The 17,720-nt window shown below is 38.7% G+C and overlaps 1 protein-coding gene across 1 annotated transcript in view; it reads left to right on the top strand.

Annotated features, from left to right (window-relative positions):
* Positions 1–17,720, top strand: part of LOC110207911 (palmitoyltransferase ZDHHC11-like) — a 190,446-nt gene that overhangs the window by 132,284 nt on the left and 40,442 nt on the right. The window contains exon 7 of the mRNA XM_078151768.1: positions 13,113–13,265. Coding sequence (XP_078007894.1) covers positions 13,113–13,265 — 153 coding nt within the window. The remainder of the gene's footprint in view (positions 1–13,112; positions 13,266–17,720) is intronic.

The following is a 17,720-nucleotide window of genomic DNA, read 5'->3' as shown; positions in this document are numbered from 1 at the left end:
GAGAAATGTATTCAGTTCTTGGAAAGGAAGTCAAAAAGTGTTTAAAATATGCTAAATAGGAAGTAGAAAAGAAGTGAATAGAATTCTTAGGGACCTTTGGGTTGGCTCTCAAAACCAGATTCAAATCCCATCTCAAATGCTTACTACTGGTATAACTTCAGGCAAGTCACTTACCTTCCCTGGGCCAAAGTTTCTTCATTTGTACAATGAGGGGTTGAACTATGACCTCTGAAGTCCCTTTTAGTTCCTGATCTATGAGCCTAATGATTTGTCTAATTTTACATTTATCCTGAATTCCATGTAGGAAGCTATGGTTACTACCCTTAGTACCCATGGCCTTACTGCCAATGGCCAAAGGACTTTTATGGCCCGTGAAAATGGCAGAAACAGGATCTGATCTCGGCATTCACAGCCTTTTTCCTTTTCCCCTCCTACCCCATCCATATTCACCTGCTTATCTTCTTCCTTGACAGGGCTCTGGGCAACTAGGAGTAGCAATAAGTGTTTCTTCTCTAGTGCTTCCTTATGTGTGTAACATTCTATTTTCTCAGAAGAACCTAACAATAAGAGTATTTCTTTTTGCTTAATATCATGAGTGCACTCGTGTATTCTAGTATGGGGGGGGGGAAGTAATACTCATTAAGCTTTTGTTACTATTTACAAATACCTGTCACTATCTGCCTTATATTTCTCCATCACCACAGGGTAGACTAGACAATGGCAGGCTTTTTTAATGGAAGAAAATCTCCTTCACTATGCTCAGGACTTTTTTTTTTTTTTTACTGAGGTGCTACTTTCTTTTAGTCAGAAAGATGTGAAAAGTTCGCCAAAGAATCATAGCTTCCACAATGGTTTTACCCCCATTCACTTTTCTGGTTGTTGTCATTGTTGTCTGATTCAGTTTTGAGTGGGTTGAGTTGTTTCTGTTTGTGTTTTATTCTGTGCTCTTTGCACATGGTCTTGCACATGATAACTCACACTTACTTAGCATTTTACATTTATAAAACACTTTCTCATTCAATATTTTGTACCATAGAATCATGTATTTAGAGCTGGAAGGGACCTCAGAGGTCATCTAGTCCTACCCCTTCATTTAACAGATGAGCAACCAGGGCCCACAGCGGGTGACTTACCCAAGGTCACATAAATGGCAAGTAGAAAGTACAGGATTTGAACCTGGGGCCAGTGCTCATTCCATCATACTATCACGCTTCCCAACTATGACATAACAAAATATTTCTTCACTTCTCTTACTTGGAGTGTCCATGAGCTTCCACAGATTGACAGTAACACAACTCCTACTACCTCTATGAAGAATTTAAGCTTTCCATTAAGTGGTGGAAACTGTTCCACAGTAGCAATTCCTTTCTTGATTTTTTGAGGCAGTTTGGCTATTTATTTTGCCCTTTTTCCATATTAGCTTTTTCTATGATTTTGTGTATCAGATATTGAATACTGAATCTAACAGTTACTTTTAAGGTCCACTTGATTTTTCGCACCCTTATTATTTGTCTTGTCATAATTCATAAAAGTGAAATTTGGTATTTGATCTTCCTCTTGTTTTTCTAGTCCATCAGCAAAGACAAAAGAAGAAAAGTGTTTCAAGAAAAAGACTGGTTTTAGCACCAGTTTAGTTCAATGTGTCACTGTAGTGTGACTATCTGCCAATGATATTATACAGAAAGCATGCAGTCCTTGGGACCATAGGCTAGACCTGTCATTTCTCCTTCCTCAAGTCTTCCTAGAGTCCTTTGACTGGATCCCTCCATTGCTGTTACTAAATTTTATACCACATCATACTTATTTGTGCACATGCCATGTGGTTCCCTTCCTTGTTAGACTGCAAGCTCCTTTGGGGCAAAGACTGGATCATTTGTCATCTTTGTTTCCCCAGTTCCTAGTCCAGTGCCTTGCCCAGACTAAGTTCTTAATCATAATTGTTGAACTGAATCAAATTAGAAAAAAATTCTACTGTTACCACAAAGTGACTAATGAGTACTAGGGGTACCCAAAATGAATATGGCTTCCTCCTAGTGTCCCTTTAACTCCAGGTCAGAGCTTCGTAATATTTCTTATGTCACAGACTCATTTATCAATCTGGTGAAGCCTTTGGATCCTTTCTGAAAATAACATTTTAAACGCATAAGATAAAATACATAAGATTATAAAGGAAACAAATTATATTGAAATAGTTATCCAAAAAAAAGTTTTTAAGGTTCACTGTTAAGAACCCCTACCCTACCAAGAGGCAGATGAACAGTGAAAGCAATTTCTTTGCAGTGAAGTGATGTTTCTAAGTAGCTTTAAGACTATATCCTCTGACCTGATCAGTGACAGGGTAATCTTAGCTTCAGCCACCCTTTGGCAGCCCCAAAGGGAAGAGAGTCTTGACAGGACATTAGCCTTCCCGTGGCTCATATAGGAATGTTGACTGGTTCTAAACATGTTGCTCTACCACCAAAGCTGCTGCTTCTCTCATTGTCCCAACAGTTTATCTCTTTTATAGAAATGATAAAAGGCTACATGTAGTCTGAGAACAAAGCCTATTTATCAGCACATAACAGTTCTGAAATTCATAGGCCCTTGAAAGAAGAGTAAGAGACATATATTCAAATATTTCTTACCAGAGAGGTTTGTTACTGAAATAGTATTCCTAAAAGAATGGTACCAGCAATTTTTTGGCAACCATTGTTTAAAAAAAATTACTATACTTTGTTTTCCTATAACCTTCATTCCCTGATATACCCCTCCCACCTGCTCTGCATAGAGCCATTACAGTGTTTTTGAATGCAAAAAAGAAAGACTGCATAGATAAAACTGATTTCTTAAAAAAAATATTACAAGGCTATTTCTATTTTGTGACCTATTAATTTCTGAAATGCAAGTGACTTGATTTGAAACATCTATATAGCAGGCAGCAGGGGTAGGAAAAGGAGTTTTAAATCCTTCTTGCAAGTAATGTGATGGAGAGAGCACCTATAAATGCAACTAGTCCCTAAAAAAGTCTAGATGACCAAGCTTGAGGGCCAGCTGACCCAGTGGATGACAGACAAATCCAAGATCCAAAATGATCTCAACAGCCGAGAACAATGGACTGAACCTAAGAGGAAATTCAATAGCAACAAAAGAAAAAGAAAGCAAATCGTGTGCTTCCATCTACATTCAGACCCCATAGTTCTTTCTCTGGATTTGGATAGCATTTTCCATCATTCTTCAATTTTTGCTCCATATTGCCCAAATCACTTTTTTTTTGCCCCCAATTAGTTGAGGCAATTTGTTTTTACTTAAGAAAGAATTCCCAACAAAAGCTCTAACCCTTTTAGAAAACATGCCTTACACACACACTCACACATACACACACTCACACACACACACACAATTTGTTGATAATTAACAGAAAGGAAGGGCTTGTCCTTTACCTTGGACAGTATGGCACTAACATTTCCTGTTGTAACTGACCAGTTTTGTTGCTTCTCAATGTTGACATCATTTATATTGTTGTAGTTATCGTGTATATTAATTATTCTTTTGGCTCTGATATATAGCCAATGCTTGGATTACCTTTTGTCTCTTCACTCTGTACCCCTTCATATAAGTCTTCTCACATTTCTTGGAATTCTTCACAGTTGTCATTCATTATAACACAGTAATATCCTATAGCATTTATGAGAGGCAACATGACTTAGTGGATAGAAAGTTGGCCCTGGAGTCAAGAAGACCCAGGTTCAAGTCCCCTCACTGACCTATGCTGGCTGTGTGACCTTGGATAAGTCACTTGGTGCCCCAGAAAATTCTCTAAGACTAAGTAGCTATTTATCTACATTAACAGAATTTTTTCATGGAGGAAATTTTCCTATAAAAATGAAATTATGATTCTGGTCTTCCTCTACCCTCCAAAAAAAAGAAAGAAAGAAAGAAAAGAAAACCACACACACACACACACACACACACACACACACACACACACCATTCCATTATGTTCATATACTGTAATTTGTCTAGTCATTCCCTGGTCATTTGGCATATATTTTGTCTCTAGGTTGTCGGTTTTTTATCACAAATAAGACTGCAATGATTTTTTTTTTTATATCTGAGCCTTTTCTTGCTATCAATAACCTCCTTGGAAAATAGTCCCAGTGGTAGAATCCTTGGGTTAAAGGGCATAAAAAATTTAGTAACCTTTCTTGCCTAATTCCAGAGTTTTTTCCAGAACAGTTGAACCAAATCACAGCCCCACCAACAGTGACTGTTTTCTCACCCAGTTCATTTTTAAAGCGTTTCTATTGTCTCTTCATCTTAAAATCAATTTCTCTGGGGGTAAGGGGATGGGTTATGAAAAACCTTTTGCTTTTTGTGGTTTCTTTTGATATTTTTTATGGGAGATATCCTCCAAAAAAAAATGGTTCTCTGCTCTCATACAAACAGAAACATTTTGAGCTATGCTATGTCAATCAAAAAATGTTTCTAGAGTGTTTACTTGGTACAAGGCACTGTTATGCACTGGTGGGGATGGGGATTCACAGAAGAAGAAGAAGGCATGGTTTCTACTTTAATGTAGGTTACAATCTATGTTGGTGGTTTCCTGCATTATTACAGACAGAGCTTTAAACAAACTGACATGAGGAAAGTTCAGCTAATTCAGAAGATATGGTAGCTGCTTTCAAGTATTTGAAAGGCTGTCATGAGGAAAAGGATCAGACTTGTTCTGGGTGGCTCCAGAGGGCAGAACCTGCCTCAGGATGTAGTGGACTTCCTATCACTTAAGGTCTTTAGCCATCAATCAATCAATAAACATTTATTAAGCACCTACTGGTGCTAAGTACTGGGAATACAAAAAGAGGCAAAAGACATCTCTTGCCTTCAAGAAGCTTACACTTTAATGGGGGAAATAACATGCAAACAAATATTTACCAAAAAAACCTATTACTGGATAAATTCATTCATTCATTCAATAAACATTTATTAAGCACCTACTATGTGCTAGGCATTGTGCTAAGCCCTGGGATCACAAAAAGAGGCAAAAGACAGTCCATGCCCTCAGGGAGCTAGTTGGGGAGATGCAAAATGCAACAAATATTTATGAAGCAAGATAGATAGATAGATAGATAGATAGATAGATAGATAGATAGATAGATAGATAGATAGATAGATATAGATACAGATACAGATACAGATATAGATATAGATATAGATATAGATATAGATATAGATATAGATATAGATATAGATATAGATATAGATATAGATAGACAGAGAGATAGATAGGTATGATAAATAGGGAATAACTAACAGACAGAAGACATTAGAATTAAGAAGAGTGGAGAAAGGCTTCCACTAAAAGAAGGGATTTCAGTTAGGACTTAAAGGAAACTAGAAAAGTCACTGGGACTTGTCAGGGATATTGTAGAAAGAATTTCCATTTAGGTACAGGACTGAAAAAGAGGACCCCAGGTTTCTTCTAACTCAGATTCTATGAATGTCCCTTGGAAATTCCATTTCCCCTCCAACTCACAACAGGCTATTTAGATACAGTTAAGGAATATAGAGGCAATATGGTGTAGTCAATGGACAGCTGGCCTCAGTCATGAAGACTCTGTCCCATCTCTGACACAGTCCAGAAGCATTATTTAGTCTCTCTGTATATGCCAGACACATCCAAGTTGTGTGACCCTGAGCAAGGCATTTAATTTCTTAGTAATCTAGTAGCTCTTTAAGATTATAAATTACAGATTTGATAAGAGGGAGCTTCTTCCCTTGGGAGTTCCTTTTATCAATGAAATCATAGGTACAGGCCCAATCTCTCCTAAGGAACATAGTACCCAATGGAGTCAGCCTCAGAGTTAAAACTGCATCTCGAGTAAAGCAACATCTACCTGTTCATACTTAAAGAGCAGGGTGTTGCTTCATTAATTACTCCAATAAATATACTACGTGCCGCAAATCCACAGGTACTGTATTCGGAGATTGTCTCCCTAGAGTTGCTTGAGTGTGGGGAAGGGTAGCAAGGAGTGTAAGACATCTTGAGATGCCTGCAAACATTGTGGTACAGAGTTCTTCTTCCCTCCTCTGCTGCCTCACCCAGTCTCCTTGGCTACTGCTGTGGAAACACCCATTGCCTTTATCCTTTGGTCAGAATGACTGACCCTCAAGTGCTAAGCTCATTTCTGAAGCAGAGGACTGACCACCCGCACATTCTCATTTTCCATTCAGTGTTTAATAAATTCCAGATGGGAGGTTCTGCCACTTCTTTGTTGATTGGAATACGTCAGACTATCATCTCCTGACACAGTTATTTGAAGGCCTTTATGAAGAGCTTTGTTATTATTTTTTAAAAGAATCTGGTTGGCCAAATGGTACAACCAATGATCACAAAAACAAGCAAAAACCAAACCCAGGCACATTTTGTTAACACGCCTGTGACTGTGATTCAGATGCTCTTCTTCCAGCCTTTTTCTGCGTGGCTCAATAATTTCTCTACCTTCAAAAGGGGATAGATACTCTGCTATTCCTTAATAGAGGAGAAGGTTACAATTTAAATTTCTTCAAAATGCATAATCTTCTCATTTATTGCAGGTTGTATGGGAGTTGCAAAGAAGGATGTAAAAGTTGTAACAGTTTTTAAAAAGAGAAGGATGAAAGAAAAGTTGATATGGGATAATTTCTAGTAATACCAATTAGAGATGTAACTAAGACAAGACAATTAGGCCTCTGACCTAAAGTATCAAATGTAAAAGACTCTGATGGTAATTTCAGCCTTTCAGCTATGTAGAAACAATAATTTGTCAATCAATTAGCAAGAATCATTGCTGATGTTCATCCCTTTATTTTCTGAAGAGAGCCAGTGTCATCACGATTGGTGTCTTGACTTGTGAATAAATTGGATTTAAGTGAGATAGAGCTGTGCAAAGTTGTCAGCCTCACTCTCTCTTCCTGAATCATCGAAGTCCAGTGACAAGACAAAAGTCAGGATGACTGGCAGTGGCCCAGGATGCTGTGCATGGCTTGGGCGTCTTCCATGTCTGACCAAGCTCTAAGGGCTCCCCAGCTCCTGCTTCAGCTGCCTTCATGGTCACTGGAACAAATCGTTCTCATCTATCTATCCCACTGGGGAAAGTCTTCACATGCTTGGGGTAAACATCCCTCTCACTCACCAATGTTACCCTTCACCTGGTTTAGCTCATCTGCTGAGACAGTTTTACCAGGGCGTGGCTGCTGAGCACAGAGTTCCAATAGAAAGTTGCCAGAGGAGAACTCTTCCACCACCCTACCCTGCCATTCTCATCCCATCAAGTAGCCTCCCTAATAATGACCTGGCATGAATGTCTGAGTCACCGTCTACTTCCACCAAATGAAGGTCTATTTCTTGCCATGTGCTCTAGACACAATTTATGGTACTTTTCCCTGAGCATAAAAAATTCTGGTTAAAGCCCTACAAATCAATTCATCAATGCTGCTTTATTGAAACCCAGCAATCTAGACCAGGGCTGGGGAATCTGTAGCCTGGTGGCTACATGTGGTCCGGCGGCTACATGTGGCCCTTTAGGTCCTTAAGGGCAGCCCTTTGACTGAGTCCAAACTTAACAGAACAAATCTCCTTAATAAAAGGATTTGTTCTGTAAAACTTGGACTCAATCAAAAGGCCACACCCAAGGACCTAAAAGGCCACATGTGGCTTTGAGGTCACAGATTCCCCACCTCTGATATAGGCTCTGCTATTCACTGCCTATGTGACCATGAGCAAGTCATTCAAAATTTCTATGCCTTAATTTCTTCACTTATAAAAAGAAGAGGTTGAATTTAATGACCTATAAAATTCTTTCCAGCTATAGACTTATGATCCTATAACCAGCAACTGGAATAGGTGCTGTGGGGGAAACAAGAAATATATAAGACATGGTGGTGCCTGGACTTTCATGGGAAGACTCCGGTTGTCAAATTATTGCTACAATGTTATTATTTAGAGTAACAATATTTCACTTTCCTAAATTGCAGTGAAAAGTGCTTTATATACATTATTCTTTTGATTTACCACTCTTTGAAGTAAGGCAGGCAATATGAATCATATCACATTAAATTAAGGCTCAAAAAGTGTATGTGACTTGCTCAAAATCACACATCTATTAAATAGAGGAGCCAAGACTCAAACCCAGGTCTTCTAACTCTTTAAGTTCAGGATTCATTCCAGTCCCTTTCTAGTATCAGTCTTTTCTGCTTCATCAGGACTGATGAGGATCATTCATGAGGAAGTTGTTTTCCTAGGTAACTGCTGTGAAAGACCTGACCCTAGCCTATTCCTCAAGGCTTACTGAACAGTAGTTTCCCAAACCATTCACTCCTTTTTGGAACTGATCCAAGAGAACCTTCCTTACAGATTCTGCCCTTTTTCCCTTTTTTATTATAGGAGCAGCTGCCCTCCTAAAATTATGCATCCTCTGTCCTGTTCTCTACTGTTTTCCAAAACTCACTAAATGTAGCTCCACAATCGTTAGGGTCTCTCTGTACCCTAAGATGTGCTTCTTCCTGACTATTGACTTGAACTCATGGAAGGCAGGTGGGTGCTCTTAGCATTTCCTCACTTTCTTTGGCTATTACTTCCCATTCATCTCACTTTTATCTTGCTCATTCTTGTTTTAAGATTTTTTCCTCTTTGTAAAGAAAACAGAAGCAAAATAAAAATGGAATAGTTTTACATTCTCTCTATCGTCTCTTATCATATCAGTGTCTTATGCCTTCTTCGCTCTTCCTATTGCTCCCAATCAAGCTTTTTAAAAAACATCTTATATTGCCTTTGATCCTCTAATATTAACTTTTTCTGAGCCTTTATAGTGCTCCTGATTCCGTTCTCACAGGACCATGCTACTCTTTTGTATTCTGAATTATTTGTTTGCCCTTGTTTTCTTCTTCCTTGTCTGTACCACTAAAATCTAAATTGGTTTATAATTCTCTGTGCCTGCATTGGTCTATTTAGATAACTCCTCACTTTATTTCATATGGCAAAGGCTTATGTTCCTCTGGTTAAATAACAGCATCAAATCTCTCTTGAACTGATTGCTCTTGAAGACTTTTATCGAGACTATTCATCCTTTCTCCAAAATCATTGAAAAGTGCTCTCCTCAAGCCTAGAATTCAGGTCAGATTATCCTGATCCCATCCCAGTTATTAACACACCCTCACTCAGGTCCATGAGGGGGGGCAGGAATAATTTTGTGTTTTTAATCTTTTTATCTTTAGTACCTAGCATAGCACCTAAAATTAGTAAGAACTTCATAAATACATGTGTGTTGAATTAAATTGAAGTACGTCTGGAATTCTGTTCCTTCTATCATGAAGTCCAAGATGGAATACTCATTTCCTCCCAAGGATGTCATTCATCTCAAAACTTCAATGATTCCTTACTGGTCAAAATCAAACTTGGAATTCAGCAGTTCCTCAAATCTCTTCCTCCACTTTTTGGAGGATGAAATTATCATGAAGGCAATTCAGGAATTGTTCGGAACCTCAAGTCCAACCCATAGCTGACCAAGAATACCCTTGCTACTTAGTGGTTATGAAGCCTTCACTTGAAGATCTCTGGTGATCTACTACCTCCCAAAGCTAAGTTACAATTAAACTCATTCTACCTTTGGAAAGCTCTGTTAGCAAGTTTTCACTCACCTGTAGTCTAAATCTGCCACTCTGTACCTTCTATACACTTCTCCTAGTTCTGCTCTCTGGGGCCAAGAAGAAATCCTTCTTTCAGATGCCAGCCCTTCCAATTCTTTAAGAGGGCTATCCTCTTGCCTCCTGAATCTTTTCTTCTCACTCAATTCCCCCAGCTCCTCCAACTTGGTTCTCACATGGCTATCATTTCCAGTCTTCTCACCATTCCAGTCCCTCTCTTCTGGAAGCTCTCAGTTTGTGATTATCCTTTCTCCTTTGTCTAAATAATATTTTATTCCCCCACCAATTATATGTAAAACAACTTTTAACATTCATTAAAAAAAAATTTGAGTTGTGATTGTCCTTTCTCTTTTTTAAATACTATTTTATTCCCCCAATTACATGTAAAAACAATTTTAACATTCTTCTTTTTTTAAGTTTTGAGTTCCAAATTCTCTCTCTCCCTCCCTTCCCTCCACACTTCCTGAGATGGTAAGCAGTCTGCTATAGGTTATACATATACAGTCATGTAAAACGTGTGTCTATCCTTTCTAAAATGAACTGAGCTGCCCAGAATGGTACATAATACTCTGACAAGGGCAGAGTACAGGCATTCACATCTATTGTTCTTGTTACTATACCTCTCTAATGAAGGCCATGCCAAGATTAGTTGTAACAGCCATGTCAGCATCGATTGTTAACTAATTTATCATAGGATCATAGCTTGAGAGTTGAAAAGGAACTTAGTGGTCATTAAATCCAAACCCCTCATTTCATAAAGAAACTGAAGCCTAGCCAGAAGAAATGACTTGCCCAGAGCCAACAGCTAGTATCTGAGGCAGGATTTGAACTGGGTCTTCCTGACTGCAAGTCCATTGGTCCATCAATCTGGAGAAGAAAAAAATGTGGCCCACTAGAGTAAGCATATCATTTCCACATGACACCAACAGAAACACAGGCAGAATGTACTCTATGAAGGTCATTGGATACTTCCCTTTCCCCTCCATACTTTCTGGGACTGAGATAATCATTTCTGCATCTCTCTTGCTGATAGATTTTATGACTGCTTCTTTTGGCTGTGTCTGAGATTTTGTTGCTAAGGGCACCTGAGTCAGCTATGCTCTGAATTAGGCTTGACCCACCTGTTTCTTTGGAGCTCTCCCTTCTTTTCTTTTCCCTAGGCTTTGACATTTTTTTTCTAATGTTCAGGTAAATTTTATTCACAATTAGCAGATTCCTGCCAGAGCCCCAGTGTTTTGTACTACTTAGTAGTGACCCTGAACTGTTGTCCGTCAAAGGCGGACTATAAAAATTCACCTTCTAGGTACTTCTTACTTCTTGGGGGGGAAGAGTCCCTTTTATCTTCTCACTCCTGACCAGGCCCTCCCTACCCAGAGTGTTAACTCATGACGTCTCATGGTCTGTCACTGTCACCTCCCCAAGTGAGTTTTCTCCAGTAAACTTTCTTGCCTTTTTCTAGAGCCCTGTGAGCCTTTTTCCAGAACATTGCTCCTGCTTACACTCACAGGGATGTAGAATAAAAAAGAATTAAAGTTTTTTGTATCACCCAGGAAATAAAATAATTTAAACCAAGCATGTAATTCACACTCCAAATTCACAAAGGCAATCCCTTTCATTAAAAACAAGTTCAAGTACAATGAAGGTTGGCACCGAACAAAAGCTAGCACAGGCCAACATGATTGGGGTGGTGAAGCATGTCACTATTTCATTAAACCCTGTGTTTCCACTTTTGAAACAAATTCTCATTTTCTGCTATGTAGCCAGCATGTTCACTCACTCATCAGAAAGAACATAGTCTTTCCAGGTCTGTACACCTTTAAAAGGCACAGATCTGATAGATCAGGGCCTCTTAACCTTGTTTGGACCCCTTGGTCAGACTAGTTAAGCCTATGGACCTTTTCTAAGAATTGTATTTTTAAATGCACAAAAACCACATAGAAATTCTCATATTCAGAATCCAAAATATTTTTTAAAATAAATTCATGGATAGCAGGTTAATAATTCCTGTGATGGGCCATTTGGGAGAGTTTAACATTTTCTTGCCATAATGCAGGCTTCTTTCTTTAGGTACCTAGGCCAGCAGTTTTCAAAATTTGCCAAGTTAAATGTCTATAATGCTTAAAACAAACAAACAAACAAAAAAACCCAAAAGCATGTTTATTGAGGTTAGAGTCAAGTATAGGCAGGCATTACTCATGCAGATATATAGATGTAGTGCCTGACTCCTGCCTGGCTTGAAAGGCCTTATTATTTATTGACTTTAATTAATCAGTCAAAAAGTATTTATTGAGTACTGTTAAATTAAATACAATGTTTTAAGGACTATGCTAAGCACTGAGGATGCAAAGAAAAGCAAAAATGTGGTCCCTGGTCTCCAGAAACTCATATTCTAATCGAGGAGATAACATTTAATTAGGTATATACAAGCTATGTACAAAGTATACAAAAGTAACCTAATGCAGAAGGCATTAACTTTTGAAAGCCATGCTAGAATAAAATGCTTTATTGTTTTCTCTTTCTGTATATGTGTGTGTGTGTATATATATATATGTGAAGATATATACATATTGGTAGACTACAATTTATCCTTGAATATTCTTTTCTTTATGATTTGTATCAGAACCTAAATTTTAAACTCTGAAGCTAAGATTGAGTACTAACCCATACACACCTATACCATCCCTCTTGGTATTTTTTCTTAAACATCAACAAATGATCAACATTATCACCCAAAAATAATTTATTAATCACCTACTCATATGGGTACAGTATGAGTATAAAAAATGAACTTTTTTAGTATCATCCAGAAAGCAGAATCATTTAAGTACAGAGAGTTTACAAATATCACTCCTGAAATCTAGATATAGTCCAAGCTAAGGCAGCATTGGTATAAGGTAACAAATAGCCTACAGAGGGTAGAACAGAAACTTGAAACACACACAGTGATAGGTTAGCTATGTTGATGTCACATACAGATCACCATAAGAGGGGGGCAAGAGAGAGGATGCTTGGAGTCCTCCAGAAAGACAGGATAGGGCTGGAAGAAGGCATAACTTTTCTTCCACAGTACTTTGCAAACCTTCAAGCACTAGACAAATGCAGGTTACTTTCAGTGTTGTTATTGCAAGCTATCCAGTAAAGATTTCTAGAATAGGTGGTATTTCAAGAATTTTCAAATTTTAAATGTTTAAATAAATAGAGATATTAAACATTTAAAAGTCTGCAAATATTACCAACACCTGGGATTTGGGGGTGGGGGTGGAGAAAGCTGTTGAGATTTTTGTTTGAGCATGACCTTTTTAGAAAAGAAGTAGGGGGAGAAAAATCTCACTCCGAAAGAGGATGGGCTCAGCGGTCTTTGGTTCTTTATTAGAAATTTTGTCCAATGTGGTTTGATTCCTAGAGAGATGAATTTGACCTCCACGCTCTTTCTTCTCCCTTTGCCTCGTTAGACTGTCCTCAAAACATATGGCTGGCGTTCCTCCCTTGGTTTCCAGTGCAGACATCTCCCGTTGTGCTCCTGACCATAGCTGTGGTCACTTTGCTGCTGAGCGTTGTGAGCCTCTTGTTCCTCGGACACTTACTAGGGTTCCACCTCTACCTAAGTATGTAATTTTTTTTTCTTTTTGGCAAGGCAAGATGGGGTAAGTCCAGGGACACACAGTTAGTTAAATGTCAAGTTTCTATGGTCACATTTGAATTCAGGTCCTTCTGACTCTGAGGCCCAGGCTCTATCCACTGCACAACCTAGGTGCCCCCACATGTAAACCAAAGGTAGCATCAGGACTGGACTGCTTTGCTACCATCCCTGCCCTATTTAAAAATCTCTAAAATTATCCTTTTTTCCTACAAGTATCCCAAAAGATGTGGATCCACATATGTAAATAGAAATACATAGAAATCTATAAAGATTTCTGTAACATATCCGTAAAAGATTTATGTAAAGACATAAATAGAAATAGATAAATAGATAGCAATAGATGAATATATGATACACATTATTATGGAGATATTTAATGAATATAATTGCATGTATATATACAGTGTATATATGCACACATGCTTTACCTACTTCATTTCATTTGATCATTACAACAACCTGGGAGGAAGGTGCTATTATTATTCCCATTTTTACATATATGGAAACTGAGGCAAACTAAATATATAGAAATATATGTAAATACATAAATAGAAACATATACATATATGGTACACACTATTGTGGAGATATTTAATGTGCAGAATTTGTGTGCATGTGTGTACATACATGCTGCTGCTGTTCAGTTCAATCACGTCTGACTCTGTGTGACCCTGTGGACCGTAGCGTGCCAATGCTGTTCATGGGGTTTTTTTGGTAAAAATAATGAAGTAGTTTGCCATTGCCTTTTCGGGTGGATTAAAGCAAGGAGAAGTTAAGTGACTTTTCTAGGGCCACACAGCTAGTAACTATCTGAAGCAGTATTTGAATTCAGGTTTTCCTGACTCAAGGTCTAATACTCTGTTCACCATATCACCCAACTGCTTATATTCAAACAGCTAATGTGTGTACATGTTCATATTCATCAGAAAACTTTGTTACCCTGGGCTGATTTTGCTGCTCAAGATCTCCAAGTGAATCAGTCTGTGAGGAGTCAGACTAAAATAACACCTCAGATTCATACAGTGAACTTATTTATTATATATTAATTATCACTAATATATTACTGTATATTATATGCTAAGTATTAATCTATGAATACTTCTGTATTATACATTATCATGTATTAGGAAAACACAGTCCAATAGAATGAGTCCTGGCTTTATGGTCAGGGGACTCAGGTTTCTAACTCTGCCAATTCCCCCTGCATGAACATAGGTAAATTACTTCTCTCTGGGTTGCCTCAGTTTCCTTACCTAGAAAATTAAGGCACTGGATGAAGCGGCCTCTGAGGTCCTTTCCAACTCAACCTATGACTCCCTGCTCCTGAGCGCTTTTATACAGAATCTCACTCAATTCTCAAAATATTCCATGTGGTAGACAGTGTAAATATTACTTTAGTGATTTAGTTTTAGTGATTGGTTCAAGGTCACATGGCCTTAAGAGAACTTGATAACTGTCTTCAACTGTCTTAATCAGTGATCCAAAGTGGAATGGGCCGCCTTTGTAGAAAATATAGATTATATCTTTGTAGATAGTATTATGTCTGTAAAGTGCTTTGCAGACCTTAAAGAGCTACACAAATGCTGGTGGTGGTGGTGGTGGTAGTGATGATGATGATGATAAGTTGGTACCCCCTCACCTGAGACCTTTAAGAGAAGCCCAGAATCCTTGAGTTTTAAACCCTGTTGAGCAGTGTTGAGGATTTTTTTAATTAGGTAAAAGTCAGATCAGATGACCTCTGAGGTCCCTTCTGTGCTATATGAGGAGGTATGGTCACTAGTTTCATAATTCACAGACAGGCTAAGGCAAAAGAGGCATGAAAGAAAAAGTCACTGGATTTGACAGTTAAGAGATCCCTGATAACCTTAGAGAGAACAGTTTTATTAAAGTGGGGTTGGGCAGGAGGCTATATTGCAAAAGACAGATGAATGAGAGGTTGGGGAGAAAGTAAAAGCAGAGGACAAAATCAGTTCTTTCCAGCATCATCGAAGGACCTGCTCAGGGCAAAGGAAGGGTTATTGCTGCTGGTGCTGCTGTTGTTGTTAGAGAATGAAGAGACATGAGCATGACTATAGATGACAGTTATAACCAGGTCATGTGGAATTGTCACCCCTTCTTCCCTCATATAGTCACCATTTTCTGTGTTTAGTCTCTACGTCTTCCTTTACATTTCCACTCACAAACCCTCGATTCAGGACTTTATCATGTCATGCCTAGGCTACTATAGGCTACTCCTCACTTGTCTTCCTACTTTCAGTTTCTCCTCCCTCTTTCTCATCAGACCTACAACTGGCACCAAGTGCCCAGGGTCTTGCACTTTAGGGAACATGTTCTTGTCTCCTCTGCTTCCTCATAAAACACAAGCCACCCAACTGGCCCCTTCTTCCATCTTCCCATAACTTTGTAGCTGAATTCTCTGGACTAAGGGTGGACCTACTCTGAAACAGCAACTAGACTATAGACTCAGGCTATCCAGGACCTCTAGATCAGAGGGGATTTCAGCATCAAAATTCCATGGACCCAGCTGTCACAACTACCCAAAGTTTATGCATTCTTCAAGACCCAACCTGAATTCCTGTAAGATTTGTAGTCTCATCATATCCTGTCATATATTGTGAATTGCCTTTTCTTATATTTGCCTCATCTCCCCAATTAGGCTGCAAGCTCCTTCAAAGAAGGACTGACTATGCCTTTTGCTTCCCTTTACCCCTCATAGAATCCAGTGCACTGTCTTGACCATGACTGACTCAACAAACATTCATTGGAAAGATAGATTGGTTTAGATTATGATGGACTTTGAAATCAAGCGTAGTGGTTTAAATTTCATGTAATCAGAAAGCAGGTTGTTCATGGTCTGCTTGAACAGGAGAATGACATGAGATATCTGTTGCTGTTTATTGTTAAGTCAAGTCTGACTCTTCATGACCCTGTGGATCATAACACACCAAGTTCTTCTGTTTCCCAATATCTGTCCAAGCTCATGGTCACTGAACATATTGACCACCTTCCAACCTGTCATATCCTTGAGGATTTTAACACTGTCTGTGCGATTTTCTTGGCAAAGATAATGGGTTGGTTTGCCATTCCCTTCTCCAGTGGATCACTTTTTGTTAGAACTCTCTGCTACGACCTGTCTGTCTTGCTTAACCCTGAGCAGTATAACTCATAGTTTCATTGAGCTGTGCAAGCCCCTCTGCCATAACAAGGTAACGATACAGGGATCCAAGGAGATATCTATAGACATTCTTAAGTTCCCTCAGTCACCTCTTATATTATATTTTTTGGCCTATACCTGTAATTTTCATTGGTGTAGGTAACTCCCAATTTAAAAAAAGACTCCCTCTAGTGATTGGATACTGGCAGCTGCTCTGCAATTTAGAGTCTTAGAATGGTGCTTGGGCTACTCAGAGTTTGAATGGCTTGCTCAGGGTCGCACAGTCAGTATGTGTTAGAGGCAATGCTTGAAACCAGATTTTCTTGATTCCAAAGCAAGCCAGCTGTCTACTGTGCCTTCCTTCCTCTTTTCTTGTGATATATCAAAACATTAATTTGTCTAAGCTTCCCCACTGCCCAAAGTAATTTCTCCTCCTTGGATCTCTCCATTTCCTTTGTTTGTGCCTCTCCTGGGTACTCATTATATTTTAATTTTTGTTAGAGTTATTCAAGATGTCTTATTTGGACTTCTCCAATCTGGGGACTCTGTAATCTTCATTTTAGAATCCCCTAGCACTTAATGTTATGCTTTGGGCATTTTAAGTACTTAATAAGCATCTATTCATTTTAATTGAATCATAAGAAAGCTTGTTTTATTTGCTTTCTACTACTGTTGTCAAATCAAATGAAAATTCTGTTCTTCTCTAGCCTGATTCTGAGACGTCTGCTTGTAGCAATGGCTACCACACACATGCCAATTTCACTGTTTAGCTAGCATAAAGAAAATCTGTTCCACAATCATTATATAAGGAGCATCTTTCATCTGCCTAGCATTCCACTGGGGGGGGGGGCTGGGGTGGACGGAATAGGCATCCAGAACTGAGTCTCTTCCCTCAGGGAACTTACCATAAAATCTGAGAAATGAGGATCTTAGAGATAGCACTAGAAAGAACCTCAGAAGCCATCTAATGCTGCTGCTTCATTTTTACAGAGCCCCCTGCACTGGACTAAGCACATGAAACAATGGCAGGCAAAGCTCCAGGTGGATCTTGAAGCACAGCTTGAGTTTACAGAAGTGAAGAAGCAGTGGGAAAGCATTTTTAAAATGAACTTATACTGCCTTTGGATTTGAATTCTCAGAAGGGTCACTCTACAAGTAGCTCTGCTCAGTGAATTGTGTCTTTATTTTGAATGTAATTTTTCACGTTGTTGATGTTTCCATTTGGAAGTGACCCTGAAGGGACAGAAAGAAGTGGAGAGGGTAGTT

This window comes from Phascolarctos cinereus, unplaced genomic scaffold (assembly GCF_003287225.1).
Source record: "Phascolarctos cinereus isolate Bilbo 61053 unplaced genomic scaffold, phaCin_HiC Scaffold_4;HRSCAF=312, whole genome shotgun sequence".
NCBI lineage: Eukaryota > Metazoa > Chordata > Mammalia > Diprotodontia > Phascolarctidae > Phascolarctos > Phascolarctos cinereus.
Note: the sequence above shows the minus strand (reverse complement) of the source record. Positions and strands in the feature narration are given on the sequence as shown.